This window comes from Perca fluviatilis, chromosome 20 (genome assembly GCF_010015445.1).
Source record: "Perca fluviatilis chromosome 20, GENO_Pfluv_1.0, whole genome shotgun sequence".
Classification (NCBI taxonomy): domain Eukaryota; kingdom Metazoa; phylum Chordata; class Actinopteri; order Perciformes; family Percidae; genus Perca; species Perca fluviatilis.
In genome coordinates, this window is record NC_053131.1 from 30,704,405 (window position 1) to 30,723,939 (window position 19,535).

Here is a 19,535-nt window from a genome sequence, read left to right on the forward strand (position 1 = left end):
GTCCCCTAATACTGTATCTGAAGTCTCTTTTATATAGGCCTTAGTGGTCCGCTAATACTGTATCTGAAGTCTCTTTTATATAGACCTTAGTGGTCCCCTAATACTGTATCTGAAGTCTCTTTTATATAGGCCTTAGTGGTCCGCTAATACTGTATCTGAAGTCTCTTTTATATAGGCCTTAGTGGTCCCCTAATACTGTATCTGAAGTCTCTTTTATATAGGCCTTAGTGGTCCCCTAATACTGTATCTGAAGTCTCTTTTATATAGGCCTTAGTGGTCCCCTAATACTGTATCTGAAGTCTCTTTTATATAGACCTTAGTGGTCCCCCAATACTGTATCTGAAGTCTCTTTTCCGAAATTCAGCCTTGGTGCAGAATTCCAGCCACAAGGTGGAGGGTGGGGGTGTGGCCTTGACCAACTGCGATGCTTCGCTTGTTTGCAAGCCATGATGTCTCTTTCTCATGGGCGGGCCAAATATTCTGGGCAGGCAAAGCAGAGAAAGGGACATAAGGAGAAGATTCCAGATCGGCCCATCTGAGCTTACTTTTTCTCAAAGGCAGAGCAGGATACCCAGGGCTCGGTTTACACCTATCACCATTTCTAGCCATTGGGGGACCATAGGCAGGCTAGGGGAACTCAATGTTGAAAAACCTCATAAAGTGAATTTTTCATGCCATTTTCATGACCTTTAATAGACACATGTGAACGGTACAGATATAAGTTTAAGTGTCCACCATATGGGACCTTTAAGAATAAAAAAAAAAATTATGATGACATTATTTTGACAGTTAAGATCAGAGGAACGTTGTTGGATAATCTCAGACTGTCAAAGTTTAGTCCGAACACTGTTTTGAAACCATTTAAATTTGTTTTCAAAGGCTAAAAAAATTGAGTAAAACAGCCAACATTCTATGAAAGTGGTGATCTGATCCTTAATTTTACTTGTGAATAGTGTTGTAGGGAACCATGTGTGTTATTTTTGGGTAATTCAGTAGAAAGAAACCTAAATTTCAGATAAAGAAACTTTGAAAACGGGTCAAATTTGACCCCAGGACAACATAAGGGTTAAATAAAAAGTTGAGGTACTTGTACTTTACTTTAGAGTTTCAACTCTATGTTATCTTACTTTATACTTACCACTACATTTTAGAGGTATCTATTTTTTACTGCACTACCTTTATTTGACAAATATATTGTATATGAAAAACATAAGACAGATATCTATGAGAACTTTACCCCCTTAAAAAAGTAAATATTAGAGAAAAGTCAAAAAAAGAAAACAGATGTGTATCAGAACTTTGTTGTGTCTTCTTTCATCTTTCATCTCATGAGCCCTCAGATTTATCTTGTGACCCTTTGAAGGGGTCCAAATCCTAGGTTGGGAACTATTGGGCTAAGTTACCAAATATAACATACTAGGCTATCTAAATTTAACTTAGCTCCAGCTCAAGCAGCTACAACAAATAGTGTAATGTTTACGAGCCGGGCTAAATGATCTTAGGTCTTCTAAGTCAGACAAAGCAACTAAAAAAAAACGCCAATCAAAAGTGATAAATTATGAATCAATGTAATTTGAATATGAGAGCAGATCACCACAACCAAGTGTTGGCCACGGCTTCATCAATCTGCTTTGATATGTGTCGGATGGATCTCCTTCTACTGGTTTGATTCACCGGGCGGCGCACTGAAACAGATTTTGAGGCAAAACTTTCACATTATTAGTCATTTTATATTCTGTAATCTGTGTGACAAGTAAGACATTATAGTAGTTCAGTAGTAGTAGCAGTGGTGTAGGCTACGTGATAAGCAGGTATATGCACTATACCCACTTAGAAAGCTCCAGGATTTCCATATACCCACCTAAAAATGCCAAATGACACGCACATACTTTCCATTATAATTTTAATATTTTTTTAAATATCATCTGTGTTTTTCATCTTCACATAAAAAGGTATTTCCATCCTTAACTGGTGCATAAAAGTGTGTCAGTATGCAGGAAATGAAATAAAAAAAAGAAGGTAGATTCTGACCAATATATATACACAGTACAGTATACCCACTACAACACATTAGACTACACCACTGAGTAGTAGCTATTACACATTTACTTCTTTGGGTGTTTACCACTCTTTAAGGCTCAGGCAATAATTCAACTTCAGTGTTGTAATCAAAGCTTATTGGCCAGAGCCCAACCTGCAAGCAAATCCACGTGAGTGGTAATCCTCTCTTGTGCAGCCCTGTTGCCCCCGACTACCTCCTGCTAACTGGGGACTGGGGAGCAGTGGTATGCAATAATCCCCCTCACCCCATCCCTCCACAACAATACCCGACAGATTTTAGTTAGACGAAACATTTTGCAATACTGACTCTCTACATCTCTTTTGTTCAGATTTTGCTTTTGTTTTATTGCATTGTTGAGTCATTTTCCTTCCAAGACTGTTAGTGGGAAGACTTACTTCAATTAAGGGTCATTTTTGTTTGTCGTTTTCTAACACGTCAGAAAATGGGGATTGACTCTGGAGTCAATATTTCAGGTGATGTTGCACCTTACGGAGGGAAAAGTGCCTTTACCCAACTGGAGCACAACATAGTGGCTGGATATCTTATAACCGCAGGTAACAAATACAAGACCACCAATGGCATTATCAATAGACAATGAATAATGTGTATATTGTGTTAATGCAGTGTGATTTAGCTGCTTGATGTTCTTCTGTATAAACGTGTCCAGTGGTGTAACTCTCAGTAGTCAATGGCACACTCAACACATCTCACAATTAAGTTTCAAACTATCAATAGTACGTTGGGAGGATATATGGAAATTTGAAGTATTATTGGTTGAATTAAGAACATCCATCATAAAGAATAACACCGATGAATAAAGCAATGGTTTTAATGGATTTGATCAAAATACTGCTGCATTTCCCAAGGATATGAAAAATTTGCGGATTTTCGAGAGTAATGGGAAAACTATCTCAGGAGGAATTTGTTTTGTTGCGGTTTAATGTGGATAATGTTATTCAGAGTAGCAGTATCTATTTCTGTTAGCTGTTTTTATTTTTTATGAAATATATTTGAAATTAGTTTTGAAACTAACTTCACTTAACAATGAAAATGAGGGGTAAAGAAAACATGACAATCAAATAAATAGCCCGCTGAAGTTGGGCTTTCGAGGCCATTCATGGTAAAAGTAAATGAGTCCATTGTTATCCTCTGAAAAACTGTTCTGATAGCGTTATGTAACTTATCCAGGTCTTGGCACTGTATTCCATTCATTCAAAGGATTTTGTTTCTGAATTTTAATTTTGCATCTCTCTCATGGAAACTGTATCAAGACAGTGAAATATAAATCAACAGCATAAACAAGTTTAACCTGTTAACTCTAAAAATGTCAGTGCAGTTACAAAACCTTTTCTATCATGAGCCCCTTTGGATACCAAATATATTAGACTGAAAACAAGATGGGCTTCTTCATATTTTTATTATACTTTTATGTCATTATACTTGTTTGATGAAGAGCATCACTAGTTGTAACATATATGCTGGTCTCGCACTGCCTGCAGGGTCTGGCTAGTCCACACATCATTCTGGGATGGGAGAAAAACCTAACCCTAACCCTAACCCTAACCCTGGTTTATTGGCATTTTTTTAAACCAATCAAAATTGTCATGTTAAGCGCTGTACGTAGCAACGGCACCTCTGCAAAATAGCCTCAGGAAGGAACTTGTTTTGGTGGAACATGTGTACGTTCAAAAGTTGTTTTAGTCGTGCAACAGAAAACTCAGATTGGACAGATAGTCTAGCTAGCTGTCTGGATTTACCCTGCAGAGATCTGAGGAGCAGTTAACCATAGTCCTCACAAATCCACCGGAGTTTAAAATGCCAACACAAAAGAAGCCCAAGCAACAGATATCTGGCCTAAATTAGTTAAATCCGGTCGTCAACGGAGCAATGCCGGAAGTGGATCGTCGTGGATATAGACCAGATATTTGCTAATCAGAACAGGGTTCAACAATATGGGTTGCCCGATTGGCCTAAAACGCCACATCGGGCAAATACATTTAACAACCAACTTGCAATTGGCCAAAAAAAAGTTTTAATAATCATTTCTGATCAATATTGTGATCATTATCTTGCCCCCCTTCCCTTGCCCACGTCGGAATATGCTTGATGAATGATTTGATTTGAATGTACCGTTGGCCAATCAAAAGTTGAGTTGGCACTAGTGACGCGTGGCTGGCAGTCATCTTGTTAGTAGAAGATTAAACGTTTTTTAAACGTTTTTGTTGCTCTTTTTTTATAGACTTTTTCGATTATTTTTTGGCATTTTTGTCACCTTTTTCAAGTTGTTTTTGGCGATTTTTGGGGCGTTTTTATCTAGTTGATGTTTCTGACAATTTTTTGGGGATTTTTTTGCAGCTTTTAAAAAATATGTATACATGTTTCCGGGACCTTCCTATATAGTTGAAGATCTCAACCCCCCCATGTTGAACTCAAAGTTACGTCCTTGCTTTACTCCATGTCTTCTTTTCACTTCTCAGGTGTCATAAGTTTATCGAGCAACATTGTGGTGCTGCTAATGTTTGTGAAGTATAAAGAGTTGCGCACTGCCACCAACTTTATTATAATCAACCTGGCTTTTACCGACATCGGAGTGGCAGGTATCGGCTACCCCATGTCAGCCGCCTCAGACATCCACGGCAGCTGGAAATTTGGCCACACTGGGTGTCAGGTGGGTGGAATGTGAGTGCATTATTTACGTGTACATTATTTTGCCGATAAAACAACCTACTTCTACATTAAAAACTCATGTAAATAGAACCAAAGTTGATGTTGATAGTAGGGGCGGTATATGTTCTGCCAATTCTGTTAAGTTGTTGCCACAAATAGAAATGATTAGTCCATTAATAAAAAAATGATCAGCAAATATTTAGCTAATTAATAAATCGAACGACCCCACAAAGCAATCGTGATCGGATTGTTTAAATTTTATGAACTTTCTGTTATGTTTTTTTTTTTTTGCCTCCAGATCTATGCAGCTCTCAACATCTTTTTTGGCATGGCCAGCATCGGCCTGCTGACTGTGGTGGCCATCGACCGGTACCTCACCATCTGCAGACCAGACATAGGTATCTATTCACTGCTCTTCTGCTTTCTAAACAAGGGTGTAAATCTCTGCTGGGGATGGGGGGGGGCATGCCCCCCTCACTTTTCAAAATCCTTTTTTTTGTATATAGATACATAACTGCAATTATAAGTGTAGTGTAAATGTTGCCTTTGGGCCAAGGACACAGTAGGCAGAAAAACGGCAGAGAGAAAAAAGAAAAATGAAAGCTACACGTCCTGACCGAAGAGATGCAAAGGCATTCCTCAGAACGTCAGCAAGGGATTTATATATTGAATAATGTCTGCAAGGGCTGGGTTAAAATAATTGTTTAAGTGATCTGATATCTATTCATAATCTGCAGGGTTATTGGTGATCCCAGACCTTTCTTATAGTGCCACCATCGGGCCAAACAGTACTTTACTTGTACATCTATATCAATTGTAATGGAGAGATTGCTACGAAAGTTACGAAACACCCCCATGTTCCCAATGGGATGAACCTTTTTGGTCGTAATGATAATCACAATGACAATATTGTAATGAAACCAGCATCGGTTTACTGACTTTCCTGACCGTCAGTGTGAATGTTTGTAATTTATCTTTGCAGGACAGAAAATGACGATGCGATCGTACAACCTTGTTATTCTGGCAGCATGGCTGAACGCTGTGTTCTGGTCCTGCATGCCTATAGTGGGCTGGTCTGGTTATGCCCCCGACCCCACTGGAGCTACATGCACCATCAACTGGAGACAGAATGATGCGTAAGTTATCAATTGGACTAGTCTCGCATTGTCAGACCTTCCTCCACTCCACTGTGGATGAGGGTCTGGCTAGTCCACACAGCATTTTGGACTGGGAGAAAAACGTGCTCTGGTTTATTGTCATTTCTTTAAACCAATCACAATCGTCTTGGGTGGGGCTAAGCGCCAGACGTAGCCCCGTAGCCGCTGCAAATAGCCTCGGGAAGGAACTTGTTTTGGTGGAACGTGTTCATTTTAGTCGTTCAACAGAAAACTCAGATTGGACAGATAGTCTAACTAGCTGTCTGGATTTACCCTGCAGAGATCTGAGGAGCAGTTAACCATAGTCCTCACAAATCCAGTTTAGAATGCCAACACAAAGAAAGTGGAAGGTGTGGGACACCTGAACAATCCCGGAAGTGGAACATTGTCGATATAGACTATCGATAACCTACAGATGTTAACGCATTTTTCACAATTGACGGCAATAGAGACAGAGCACATTGCGTGACACTGAGAAAGCCAAGCCCACCGCAGGGGAAAACAACTCTCCATTGACTTGTATTGAGTGAACGTGCCTCTGCTAGCAAACAACAGAAAAATGCCTAAAAGCTGCTGTTCAGCTAACACGAGTTACGTCAGGCATATCGTTAGTGTCAGGATCCCACAGTCTCCCCATTCTTCCTGCTGATTCCTCATGTCTTTATCCACTTTTGTCATTTTCTCATAGACTTCTCTAGATACAGTCTTCTTTTTTGGAGCCAGTGGTGTCACCCCCTGCTGGATATTAGATAGAATGCAGGATTAAGGCACTTTAGCATTGGCTTCACTTTTCAGTCCCCGGAAGCTTCGTCCATTATTTTTACAGTTTGTGGTTACACTGCTGAACTGTAAAGAATGTATTAGCTTAAGCTCTTTATCAGCTCATCTGATAACTTGGGGCCTTTCTGTCATAGAGCAGGCAGTTAGGCAAGTCACAGCAGCATCATAAGTTAAAATAGAACTCACAGAAACAGTTTTAACGGAACAAAAGCAGACAGTCCGCCTCCTAGGATGCGACAAAATTGGGAGAACAAATGTACCAGTAATAGTAATTGAATGCAAATGATTAGGATTTGAATGTCAGCCAGACCCAAGATAAAACATAACCCAGTTTATTGTTCTTTGAGCAGACGCTATGACTGACTCTGCTTTTCCTCCACAGCTCCTTCGTCTCTTACACCATGGCTGTAATTGCTGTGAACTTTGTGTTGCCTCTGTTCGTCATGTTTTACTGCTACTACAACGTGTCCGTCACTGCGAAGAGATACAAAGCCAGCAACTGCCTGGACAGCATCAACATCGACTGGTCCGATCAGATGGATGTCACCAAGGTGAAAACGGAGCCATTCTTCCTTCTTCTAATCGGCTGAGTTAGCATGCAGCTTTGATGTAGCATCTGTATTTTAAACTTAATTTGAAAATAACCTTAATGTGGGTCTTTTTGATCTGGAAAACTTAAACAGAGGCAGTTGGCAAATGCCAAAACCGTATGCCGGCACTACTCTTAAAAGCAAGTGTGTTTCTATTCGTGGGGTGACTCTTTGGAATAGTTTGGAAGACGAAATCAAATTGAGTAAAAATGTCATACAGTTTAAAATGAAATACAAAAGAGCAATTCTGGAAAGGTACAGTAAAGAGGAGGGAGGTTGGACCTCATGAGTAGAGATGTTCAAATTATTGATGGGTAGTGTATCATTTTGTATTAAAATTTTTCAGTTTTGTTCTGATCTATTTAGAAGCTAATTATGCTTGAGAAATATAATGGATGGACAGTAGCTTAAGGATGGCACATGAACAAATTATTTAATTAAGAAAATTATGGAATAGTAACTTGATCGATTAAGTGATCTGCAAAAACTGAATTTTGACGAGGTTTTCGGTTATAGGCTTGTATGGTTGTTTATTGAAAAACAATATATTGAAAGCACTTTGATAAGGGTACGGACATTTAAAAAATGGTAGGACCATAAAAGCATTTTGCTTCTTCACACTCCTTTTCAGACAAGAGTATTTATTTATTTTTGCTTATTCTTGCTTTTTCTCAAAGTGAAATACTTTGGGTCTTGTATTTTAAGTTTTTTGTTTATTTATTTTTTGTATGTTGTTCGAAATAAAATTATTCATTTTTTCATTCATGCATCTATCTCCTAATGACAGCCAAATGAAGCCTCGTGAACCTTTGTGAACCATTTTCTTTATTGTCTGAGCCCACTAGATGGCGCTCTCTGTTCAGCAAAGGGTTGAAAGCACACTGAATTGTCATTCCTTGAACCTTTTTCTTTAAACCAAGAACGCCATCTAGTGGGCTCAGAAAATAAAGAAATACCAAGTTTCATGAGGCCATCACTACTATGTCCTTAATGTAACTCTGTCCTTTATACTATATACAATATTCCGCTCATATTATATGGATGCTGTGTTGTTGTGTTTGTGGCCGGCAGATGTCCATGGTAATGATTGTCATGTTCCTGGTGGCCTGGTCTCCGTACTCCATCGTGTGTCTCTGGGCATCATTCGGTGACCCCAAGACCATCCCTGCCCCCATGGCCATCATCGCTCCACTCTTTGCCAAGTCCTCCACCTTTTACAACCCCTGCATTTATGTTGCTGCCAACAAAAAGTGAGTTTTTTTTCTGCATCATTTTGCTTTGGTAATAGTTGTGTGTGCAAATGTAGTTCTTACATCTGAAAGGGGATGTGTGTTATTTTAATTTTTCAGGGCTTTTTTTTTTTTTTTTTCACCTATAGTTCGTTTGCTCTGGTCGGAATCAGCTGATGAGTTTGTAAACATGTAGTGATATCCCCTTGGTTCGGTTTTGTGTCGCACATACAAAAATTCAAGCAAACCAAATGCATCGCTACAAACCACGCAAGAACGTTCACTCCTCATATTGGTCAGATGTGTCTGGGGCGGGAACAAGGTCCTGTGTTCTGGACTAGTGTGTATTCCTTGTATCTCAATGGTCAAACCAGCTTATTTCATTTCAATAATCAGACATTGTTTCGCGAGCGACGTTACAACGTCTGCTCTGCTCACCGAGACTTCGCTCTGCTCTGCCGGTGTCTGTCTCCAACTTTGGCGGCGGCTGGTTTGATCACGGAGATGCGAAGGACTGCTGGCTATTTTCGGTGAGAGAAACTAGCAAGCTGCTACAGTTTTCTGCTCTGACGCAACACAAATTGCAAAGCACACCTGACCAGAGGAGACATTTAGCTCGGACTTGCGGAGTACACATAGTTAGGGCGGTTCCAGGTTGGCTCACATTCTCACCACGAACAAACCACTCCAGAGTTCGATTGTAAGCGTACTGAGACCACCTCTTATTTGAGGTCTCGGTACGATTGTTTGGTCCGCTTTAAGTGCCCATCCGAGTGCGATTGCTGCATTCACATGTGCCCAAACGAACCGCACCGAGGGGGAAAACGAACTCAAGCGTGATTCAGCCGAACTAAATGAGGCAGTTGTGAAAGCCACCTTAAAGCTGTACTGCATTTTGCTGTGATAGTAAGTGGACCATCTCTCCCTGCAGGTTCAGAAGAGCCATCATTGGGATGATCCGATGTCAAACCAGGCAGAGAATCACCATCAATACTCAGGTTCCCATGACAACCTCCCAACAACCCCTGACCCAGTGAGGTGAAATTGCATCGGTATCTCATTGTATTAATACACCCTGACATTAAAACAATGTGTAGAAGATTAATATGATGAAATAACAAGAATCACTGTCAGTGTTTTTCTCCTTACATTCCACCTCCTGTGACATTGTAGTCATTGTTTGCATTCTAGTTACTTCAATAACAAACTGACAATGGAAAGCTTTCTGTGTATCTGTATGCATTCTTCAACTGCTTGACAGAAGCATATCCTGTGTTAGAAAAGGCCAACGCAAGAATAGGAAAATCCATTGCTTTGATTTCACATGTTCTATGCTGATACAGAAGTGCCAGCTCTTTCATCACATACATTAGGATTACATTCTGGCTAGTCCACACAGCATTCCGGGATGGGAGAAAAACGTGCTCTGGTTTATTGGCATTTCTTTAAACCAATCACAATCCTCATGGTGCCTCTGCAAAATAGCCTCAGGAAGGAACTTGTTTTGGTGGAACATGTGTACGTTCAAAAGTTGTTTTAGTTGTGCAACAGAAAACTCAGATTGGACAGATAGTCTAGCTAGCTGTCTGGATTTACCCTGCAGAGATCTGAGGAGCAGCTAACCATAGTCCTCAGAAATCCACTGGAGGTTAGAATGCCAACACAAAGAAAGCGGAAGGTAACGGACATCCAGCCAAAGAGAAGGACATCCGGCGGAATTTCCAGCGGCAAGGAAGCAATCCCGGAAGTGGAACATCGTGGATATAGACTAGGTTTATGTCAGTACTCATGAGCTCATAAAACATACTCCACATGCAAACATGCTCTTCGCGCTCCAATCCAACAATCAAGAGTTGTACAGACAGCTGCGAGCGCTAAAGAAAACATATGGAGAGACAAAGAAATAAAGGTAATGATGCATACAAAGTAATTTTAGTAAATATTTATACATTCAACTCTTCATCTCCAGCAAGTAAAGACTTCTACACTTGCATTATTGATCATCAATACAAAAAAATTACTAGTGCACAGAGAGTGGGGTGTACTTTGAGTCTTTGTGTGCTGCCCACCAAGGGAAGGATCATGGTTGCACTCTCTGAGGATAAATCAATGCCACAAGTTAAAAATTTACAAAAATATATTGATGAATTCTTAATAAAAAATGTTTAAAGTACAGGGACAAAAAGGGATACACAAATATCCTTCATGTGATGAGCACAAGATCAGAAATGAACCGAAAATGGAAAGGGCTTCATGAAATAAAAAGGGCAGCTGATGCCTTCCCAGCCACATGATGGTGATGTTGAACTGTAAAGGGCCGTCACCAAGAACGATAACTATAACGATGACTATAAATATATAGTTTCAAAAAACGTTTTACTCCAGTGGATGGCGGAGTCCACACCACAACTATAACGACAACGACAGTGGCGAACGATATCGTTGGGATCACTTTTAGAGACGATTTGATGAACGATAGAAACACTGACAGCCAATCAGAATCCATCTGAATTTACAACATGGCAAGGCGGAGAGAGGCACTGCGGAGAGATTTGTTTTCACACAGGTGCAGTAGTGACTTGACGTGAGTTTTCCGATCTCTACGGGGCTACGATCCTTCAGCTCTGTGTATTTTAAACTTCTTAACTATGTCTCATGTCACAGAAACCACTGATAATTCAAATTCACTGTGATTGAATCTTGTGTTTTGGGTGTTATTATCACACTGTCTGTGTTTTTGTTCCGGTGCTCATGCAGATCTGACACCCGCCCACCTACTCTGATCTCCGGCTCTATGTAGCGCTGTGTGCCCGCTGTTGCCAGAAAAAGGCAGCATGCTCCGCGCCCCAGGGACTGCCGGTAGACTTTTTTGGTTCCTAAAATGTACCTGAATCCACGAATATAGGCTATAGGATATTACTACAGACATTCCTGCAATCTCACATCGCTGGAGCGCGCACTGCGTGCTTGCCTGACACCCCTGTTTACAGAACGTTATCGTTCATCAGTGTGGATGCTCACATTGTTATAGTTATCGTTCAGCAGTGTGGACGGACCTTAAGGCCACAGTATGGGGATCAATAACTATCAGAGTCAGTTTATATTGCAGTAGAAGCCAAACAAAGCTTCATGAATCACTATCTGTATTTGTATTTGTAAGGAATGGCAATTCAGTGTGCTTTCAACCATTTGTTGAACAGAGAGCGCCATCTAGTGGGCTCAGACAATAAAGAAAATGGTTCATGAAGCTTCCTATGAATATCATTACTTACAAGTAAGATTATTTGTTTTTCAATAGGTAATTCAGATCAACAGTCCCCTGCTTTGGCCCTCCAAAAAGAACACAAACCCAACCTCACCCTGGACTTACGGAAAGGAAATCTTATCGCCGTCGGGTGAAAACCTTGTATGTCCTAAACAGTTATTCACTTTAAACAAAGTCATCGGGAATCGCCTCGTCACTGTTTAAATATTTGTTAAACCCACAGACAGACGTAAAATGTTTATGGAGATACCAGGTTTCTGACCGACAGTGACAAAATGTATCAACAGGGGATTGTGGATTCTCTGGTTTTGTACCGGTACAGCATCTCTGTATCCCTGCAGTGTTTAAAGCTGGTGCCGTTTCAGGCCAAGTTGGTCTCCAGCCACCCTCTGATCTCGTTTTCATTCATCCTGATCCATTCAATGTTGTTCCTCACGGTCTCCAGCGCCTGCTGCCGAGGCATCTCCCCAGCACCGGCATTTGGTGTTAGTCCGAAGAAATTCTCCATCTACAAGAACAGCACGGAGAAATATGTTTCAGGAAGCCTGAAAAAAAACTGTCAACCTCTACTTGCTTTGAATCCAACTATGTCACAAAACCAAACGTATCTACAGTTCAGCAATCATAATACTCATCCAAAAAAGGCCTTAATTCATAACTGCAATGGTCCAACTTTTAACAATTGGTCAAAAGTATCACAATGACCATACAAACGTTTCAATGCATTCAGTTTGTATTTTATTATAATAATAATAAAATAATAATTTCCTCCAAAATATGACTTAAAAACTAGCCTGGTTGAAACCAAACCCTTCTCAGTTGTAACTGAGAGTGGGTCAGGGCAAGCTTCATTCACAGCCCATTTCCAAAGGGGCGTCACCAACGGACGCCGCTCAAATGTCTCTGGGCGCAATTGGATAGTCCTTCAACCAATCAGACTAAAGATTCGGGTGACATAGCAGCGACAGCGGCATCCACGGGTTGCTGCGCTTCGGTGGCCGTCATGTTGAATGTAAACAAAAAGCTGCTCGCCGTCGCTGCGCTATGGTCATCGTGTAAAGCCCGCCTCAACGGTTGTGATTGGTGCCTCGATTTGGAAAAATTGGAAATGGGCTTGAACACATTAAAGGGTTATGGCAGGCAACAGGACATCACAGAAACAGTGTATTCAACCATATTTTGACAAAGTTATCTGTGTTAGAAACATACTGAGCATATCAGAGAAGTGATGGGTTTGGGAAGTTTCTATGGATCGTTGGATTCATTTATCCTGCAAGAAAAACTTGCCAAAGACTGTAATCCCCTGTGACGTAATATATAATACGAGCTGACCAGTCACCTTTGAGGCCAACTGGGAGTATTTATTACTTAAAGAAAGATTTTTAGCGGAGTTTTTCTTTAAGAAATAGAATAATAATAATAGAATAATTACAACTGTTCATGTTACCGTGAAGATAAATTTACAATAACCCGCTCTTCAGCTTTAAGCAGAAAACTGCTTAAAACCAAACATGTTCAAATCAAAAAGCTAAAAAAAAAGACACCAGTAGTTTTTAAATAATGATAACCAAAGTGCAAGGAAGTTACACAAAGGACAGTGCCAACCTTCCACAGCTGGAGCTCTGTGTTGTAGGTGGTGCTGAGTCGACCCAGTAGGCGACCAAGGTTCCTGTCGTTGATGGTGTACCTGTCGTTAAAAAAGAAAATTTAGTACCATGATCAGCAAAATACAACATAGTCATAGACCTTGTTGCACTGACCTGTTGACCAGGTAGTCCCAGTTGAGTGTGGTCCAGTCCCAGGCCATGACTTGCCCCAGTGGGTTGTTGGAAACGTATCGCACCACAGTGAACAGATCCTGACTCCTCACTACAGTCTCATCTTTAGTAGCCTCCAGGAGCCTAGTTGACAGAGCACAGGTTATTCTCTTCACATTCTGGAGCATGTCCAGTTGTGTAGTTTTCGGTTAAGAAGCTTTTGTTGGTGATTTATCACGGTAAAAAGTAAAAAGTAACACTCAGTCTTCGGCTGCAATGATGGACGGGAAGGGAAGCCCAAGTGTTGAAGTCGACACTTGTATTGGGTGTGATCTAGCATCTGCCCTCATTAGGCTGGCTGACGTCATGGTTTTACAAAAACTTGCTGTGCACATCGAAACACTGAGCCAATTTTTTTATTTGAGATTTACACCCTGGAAACCGTAAACCGTAAAAATTCTGTCTTTTGCTTGCTGTTTTAGTTTGTATGAAGGGCTAAAATGATGCATTTAGAAATTTAACCGGCTCAGTTTGATCTCAAATAAATTGAGAGGTAAGCTAGCCTTGTTTAAACCCGTCTGACTGCTCAAATAGCAATGTCTCTGTGTTCAAAGATCTCAGCCACGGAATTTTTGGGTGATTAAGCCAAGTAGAGCTTTAAAGTGAAGCCAAATCCCAAAACCAAATGTATTTGAAGCCTCACATCTACAGGTAACAACAGGGTGTCCCAGTGTCCATCTACTATTGGCTCATCTCTGGTGCCATTATAATAGACACATTCATCACATGACACAAAAAAATTATTAAATATCTCTTTGCTAGGAGATGCCAGGCTTCACACAGTTGGATCCCCCGTCCGGGTAGGGCCTTTCTATGTGGAGTTTGCATGTTCTCTCCGTGTTTGCTCCGATATCCTTCCACCATAAAGAGATGCATGCTAGGTAACTAGGACTACATTTGAAAAGCAGCTGACTGGCTAAGACTGGTGCATTTACAGAAATGTTGATTAACCCTCTAAAGCTAGGGTGGGGATCGACCGGCGGGGGGAAAAAGTAGCTCAAGAAAAAAATATATATTTTCAAATAATCCTAAAAAAATAAAGTGCAAATTATAAGCATAGGCGATTACTTTTGTCCGAAATAAAGGAGAAAAATAATTTAATTTCCTTTTCGTTTCAAATGTTGAGAGTCACGTCACGTGCCCTAAACACATCACGCAGTGTCACAGTCACAGACTAAATCTAACCGCTGCGCTGACGGCTAGCATGGCATCCGTCAAGAAGAGAAAGGTGGATAATGAACGTCGTGTTTTCCAAGAAAAATGGGCCGAAGAATACTTCTTTGTTGAAGTGAGGGGCAGGCCAGTTTGCCTTGTGTGTGGAGAGTCGCTCGCTGTACTGAAAAAGGCCAACCTGGAAAGTCACTACAGTACTAAACATGCTAGGATAAGTGAGTTGCAAGGGCAGGTACGCAGAGATAAAACAAACGCACTTCTGCGAAGTTGGTTTGCCCAACAGGCAGCTTTCACCAGACCGAATTTGGACAGAGATAACGTTGTACATGCAAGTTATGTGGTGAGTGAGGTAATCGCCAAGAAGCTGAAACCTTATTCAGATGGGGAATTTGTGAAGGAGTGACAAAGTGAAATTGTTCCAAAGCGTGAGTTTATCGCGAAGAACTTTCTGTGATCGGATTACAGATATGGCAGTGGATATTGAAAAAACACTGAAGGACACAACACAGAATTTTTAGTTTTTTTCGCTAGCCTGTGATGAAACAACAAACATACTAAAATACTAGTACAAATACTACCCAATTAGCCATTTTTGTGCGTGGGATTACTTCGGAGTTCGATACAACGGAGGACTTGCTTTCACTGCAAGCCATGCATGGCACTACTAAAGGTGAAGATTTATTTGGGCAAGTTATGTCAGCTATGAACCAGTTTGAACTTCCATTTGAAAAGTTAAACGGCCTTGCGACGGACGGAGCCACAGCCATGGTCGGCGGTCAAAGGGGATTAACCGCATTTATCCGAAGAGAATTGAGCCGTCAAAATATTGATCCGAGTGAGATAGTGGTGTGCCACTGTATCATACATCAAGAGAATTTGTGTGCGCATTCCCTGAAGCTCAGTAATGTAGGGTCGACCGTCATTTCCACGATCAATTTTATCAAAAGTAGAGGGCTGAATAGCCGCCAGTTCAAGGAACTTTTGAGTGAGCTTGAGTCGGAATATGGAGCTCTGGTGTACCACTGTGAGGTTCGATGGCTGAGTCGTGGAGAGATGCTCGCACGGTTTTAGAAATTGAGGGAAGAAGTAAAACAATTCATGGATATGAAGGGCAAGCCTGTTAATGAACTCAGTGATGGCAAGTGGCTGTGTGATTTGGCATTCATGGTGGACATTACCAAACACCTTTCTGAGCTGAATGTCAAACTCCAAGGTCCCAACCAGCAAGTCAGCACTCTGGTCTCCAATGTGAAATCATTTGAAGCTAAATTAAAGCTGCCCTGTGTAAAGGGCAACAGCGTGCATTTTCCTACTTTGCAAGACCAGAAGCCTGCTGTAACATCTGAATATGCAGCTGAGTGCGCCAAACTCCTTCATGCTTTCGGTGAGAGGTTTCAGGACATGAAAAGTAAGGTAAAGGAACTCAACATTTAATGTGGAACCAGCTGACGTGCCTGAGAACCTGCAACACGAAATCACTGAGCTGCAAAGCAATGACGAGCTCAAAGCAAAGTACAACAACCTCCCTCTGCTTGAGTTTTATAAACTGTATGTGCATGCTGAAGGATTTCCTGGTCTCAGGAGACATGCACTGAGATTTGCGTCCTTGTTTGGCACAACTTACTACTGTGAGCAATTCTTCTCAAAACTGACTCTTGCAAAATCTCGGTTCCGCTCAAGACTGACAGACCAAAACCTGGAAAATCAACTCAGCGAGTATCATCAGCATCATCAGCGCCATCCAACATCGGAGGCCTAGTGAAAGAGAAGCAGTTCCAGCCATCTCACTAGAGAGCAGGCGCGTGCAGGCGTGCGATGGTGCCAGGCTACAGAAGATCAAGGTAAATTAGTGCTTTATTTTAAACGTCAGCATTAAAGGCATTAACAAAAAAAAACATTAAATATAACCATAACAATGGACCTTTTTCGCAGCAGACATTTTGACTATTTTGTCATAGTTGGAAAAGCACAGCTGAAATTGATAACCTTAACAATGGCTCAATTCCATCAAGTGTCCCACTAAGCTATTTCAGTGAGTCAGCATGTACAATACCAGGACCTCTCCTAAGTGGAATGCAGCCATCAGTAATGGTTTAATACCAGGACCTCTCCTAAGTGGAATGCAGCCATCAGTAATGGTTTAATACCAGGGCCTCTCCTAAGTGGAATGCAGCCATCAGTAATGGTTTAATACCAGGGTCTCTCCTAAGTGGAATGCAGCCATCAGTAATGGTTTAATACCAGGACCTCTCCTAAGTGGAATGCAGCCATCAGTAATGGTTTAATACCAGGACCTCTCCTAAGTGGAATGCAGCCATCAGTAATGGTTTAATACCAGGACCTCTCCTAAGTGGAATGCAGCCATCAGTAATGGTTTTGAATACACCTGCGCTTTTCCTACTATGACATGTCAACATGTCTGCTGTGAAAAAGGTCTATTGTGTGACGGCCTTCTGCTCGTTTTCTGTCTGTCTTGTGTACCGGTGTGTCAGGAGGCCTCAGGAGCTAATGAGCTGATGAGCTGCACCTGTGTGCAGGTGTCCAAATAAAAGGGCTGCTTCCTCTTCCCCTTGAGAGGGCCATTTTTACTTTGCAACACAGCACTCGAACACGTTGTAAACATACAACATCTGCGCGTTACTGACTTGGTCCCATGTCACACTCTCTCATCCACATTTAAGTTAAAATCCAACCTCTCGATGCCTTCTTTTGTCGTGGTCTTACCCCTAGGTTAAAAAGTGTCTGTGTGTGCTCAGCTCTGCGGCAAAAAAAAAGAAAAGTGGCCCGCAAAACAAGTCATAAAAACTGATATGGCCCTTGATGTAAAAAAGGTTCCCCACCCCTGCTTTAAAGTCTAAGGGCATTTTTACATATCTTTTTAAATTCACCTTTTAAGGGTATTTGTATATAACCTGATCCCGATGTGTTTCAAAATGTTCAGAACAAACTCTGCTTTCTGTCTACTGAGGCCCAAAATTGTTCCAGAGCAATGTGTAAAGAAAAAATTTGGCCCTAAAGCTGAAAAGATGATGTTAGCTTTTGGAAATTTCTCAAATCGGTTGTGAAGAAATACTACTACACTCAATAGTTTTGGTGCTTCAAATGAGTTTACAAAAGTAGTGGGTTCACAAAAGTAGGGCAATGTATGAATAAAATAGTAAATAAATGTCTCATGAAATTTTGTAATATCGCTTTTTGACAAGTGTGGTCAAACATTGCTTGGACTTGCCGGTGCGTCTTTTTGTCCTCAGAGGGTTAATCAACATTTCTGTGAATGCGCCAGTGTTAGCCAGTCAGCTGCTCTTCAACTGTAGTCCTAGTTACCTAGCATGCATGTCCTTATGGTGGAAGGATATCGGAGCAAACACGGAGAGAACATGCAAACTCCACACAGAAAGGCCCTACCCGGACGGGGGATCCAACTCGGCTCAGACCTGTGACGAGATCCCATATTTGTTTAGGCCTGTACCTGGGTTGTAGAGCCATGGTGATGTTTTCTCAGCAACTACACCCCAAACACCAATCTGTGTGAAGCCTGGCATCTCCTAGCAAAGACATATTTAATGTGCATTGTCCTAATAATCTGAAACCCCCTCCCTGCAGATATCCACAATGCTACATCCCTGGACATATAAAAAAAAAAGAAAAAAAAAAAAGAAAAATCCTCAAACACCACCTGTTCACCACAGCCTACAACCTCCTTTAGCTTAACTTAGCCCCAGTTATTCTGTAAAGTGTCCTTGGGTTTCATGAAAGGTGCTATATAAATAAAAGTTATTATAAATAAAAACATTCTTAAATGCATTTTTAAACCACTCTGTAAAATGAGCTGTTTCAATTACTTGTTTAGAAGTTGCACGTTCTCCACAGATGCCAGTCCGTACAGCAGCTTTTCCTTCTCTTGGGCCAAAGAAGTATCTTTGTACCTTTGGAACATGACGTTCCACTTTGCTTCGGTGCCTGAGTTCTTCATGCCATAGCGATAGACCAGCAGCCTCAGGTTCACTGCTACACTGCTGCAGGACAGAAGGTCAAGAACTTGGAATGTCATTACCAGAGAAAAACAAACATTACTTTAAAACCAGCTGTGTTCACAATATGTTGTTCGTGGTGTTGCTTTTCTCGTTCTTATAGAAAACTGGTTTAATGTTAAAAGGGTGGCACCGTGTAATCATATTGCAACACAATGGAGTTAAAGTGATGGTTCGGAGTAATTCACCCTAGGGTCCTTTGCACCATGACCTCGAGCCAAACACTCCCCCAGAAGCTTTTTTCACCTGGGTCTAACATTGGGAGAGTTAGCTAGAGTAGCGTTATCAGCTGAATAGCGCAAGGGGCTAATGGACCCGTTATCGTTTGTCGAATTTCCCCCCTATTATGATGCCCGAAATGATACCAAACGTCTACAGTAGTACAAATAGGTTATGCACTCATAAAACGATGGATTGGAAAGTTTGTAAGTACACCAGAAGTTTATGTAAATAACACTTGCCTGCTGGCTTCTGCTCTCTGCTGTTGTTGCTGCTGTGAGACGAGTGCTTAGGGCCGTCTACAAATTACAACACCGAAAAGAGATGCAACAAAAATATTTAATAATTTAACTTTTTTTTTTTTAAGTAAGTGCTGTAGTATAACTAGCAGGAGACAAGTGATAATTGAGGTAAGTTTGGAGACATTACCTTATTTAATCATTGAATTAATAAATATTTTATGGTAAAAAAATATCTTTTCGGTGTAGTAATTTGTAGACGGCCCTACGCACTCGTCTAACTGCAGGTAGCAGCAGCAGCAACAG

At 41.1% G+C, this 19,535-nt stretch overlaps 2 protein-coding genes across 2 annotated transcripts in view; one reads left to right on the forward strand and one right to left on the reverse strand.

Annotated features, from left to right (window-relative positions):
* Window positions 1-2,296: 2,296 nt before the first annotated feature.
* Window positions 2,297-9,709, forward strand: rrh (retinal pigment epithelium-derived rhodopsin homolog). Its single transcript, XM_039786272.1, has 7 exons — window positions 2,297-2,616; window positions 4,540-4,730; window positions 5,028-5,127; window positions 5,712-5,865; window positions 7,049-7,217; window positions 8,328-8,506; window positions 9,417-9,709. The coding sequence occupies exons 1-7, from the start codon at window positions 2,505-2,507 to the stop codon at window positions 9,520-9,522; spliced, it is 1,011 nt and encodes a 336-aa protein (XP_039642206.1). The 5' UTR covers window positions 2,297-2,504; the 3' UTR covers window positions 9,523-9,709.
* Window positions 9,710-10,398: 689 nt separating this feature from the next.
* The window catches only part of LOC120549389 (glutamyl aminopeptidase), a 28,900-nt gene continuing 19,763 nt past the window's right edge, over window positions 10,399-19,535 (reverse strand). The window contains exons 17-20 of the mRNA XM_039786273.1: window positions 18,583-18,756; window positions 13,511-13,651; window positions 13,356-13,437; window positions 10,399-12,258 (exon numbers count right to left, since the gene is read on the reverse strand). Of these exons, the coding sequence (XP_039642207.1) occupies window positions 12,112-12,258; window positions 13,356-13,437; window positions 13,511-13,651; window positions 18,583-18,756 (544 nt within the window). The 3' untranslated portion in view covers window positions 10,399-12,111. The remainder of the gene's footprint in view (window positions 12,259-13,355; window positions 13,438-13,510; window positions 13,652-18,582; window positions 18,757-19,535) is intronic.

Excerpts from the sequence above, each read along its gene's own strand:
- rrh (XM_039786272.1), top strand. The coding sequence starts at position 2,505 with ATGGGGATTGACTCTGGAGTCAATATTTCAGGTGATGTTGCACCTTAC. Across the intron at positions 2,617-4,539 it reads TGGATATCTTATAACCGCAG|GTGTCATAAGTTTATCGAGC; the intron begins GTAACAAATACA and ends TTCACTTCTCAG. Across the intron at positions 8,507-9,416 it reads TATGTTGCTGCCAACAAAAA|GTTCAGAAGAGCCATCATTG; the intron begins GTGAGTTTTTTT and ends CTCTCCCTGCAG.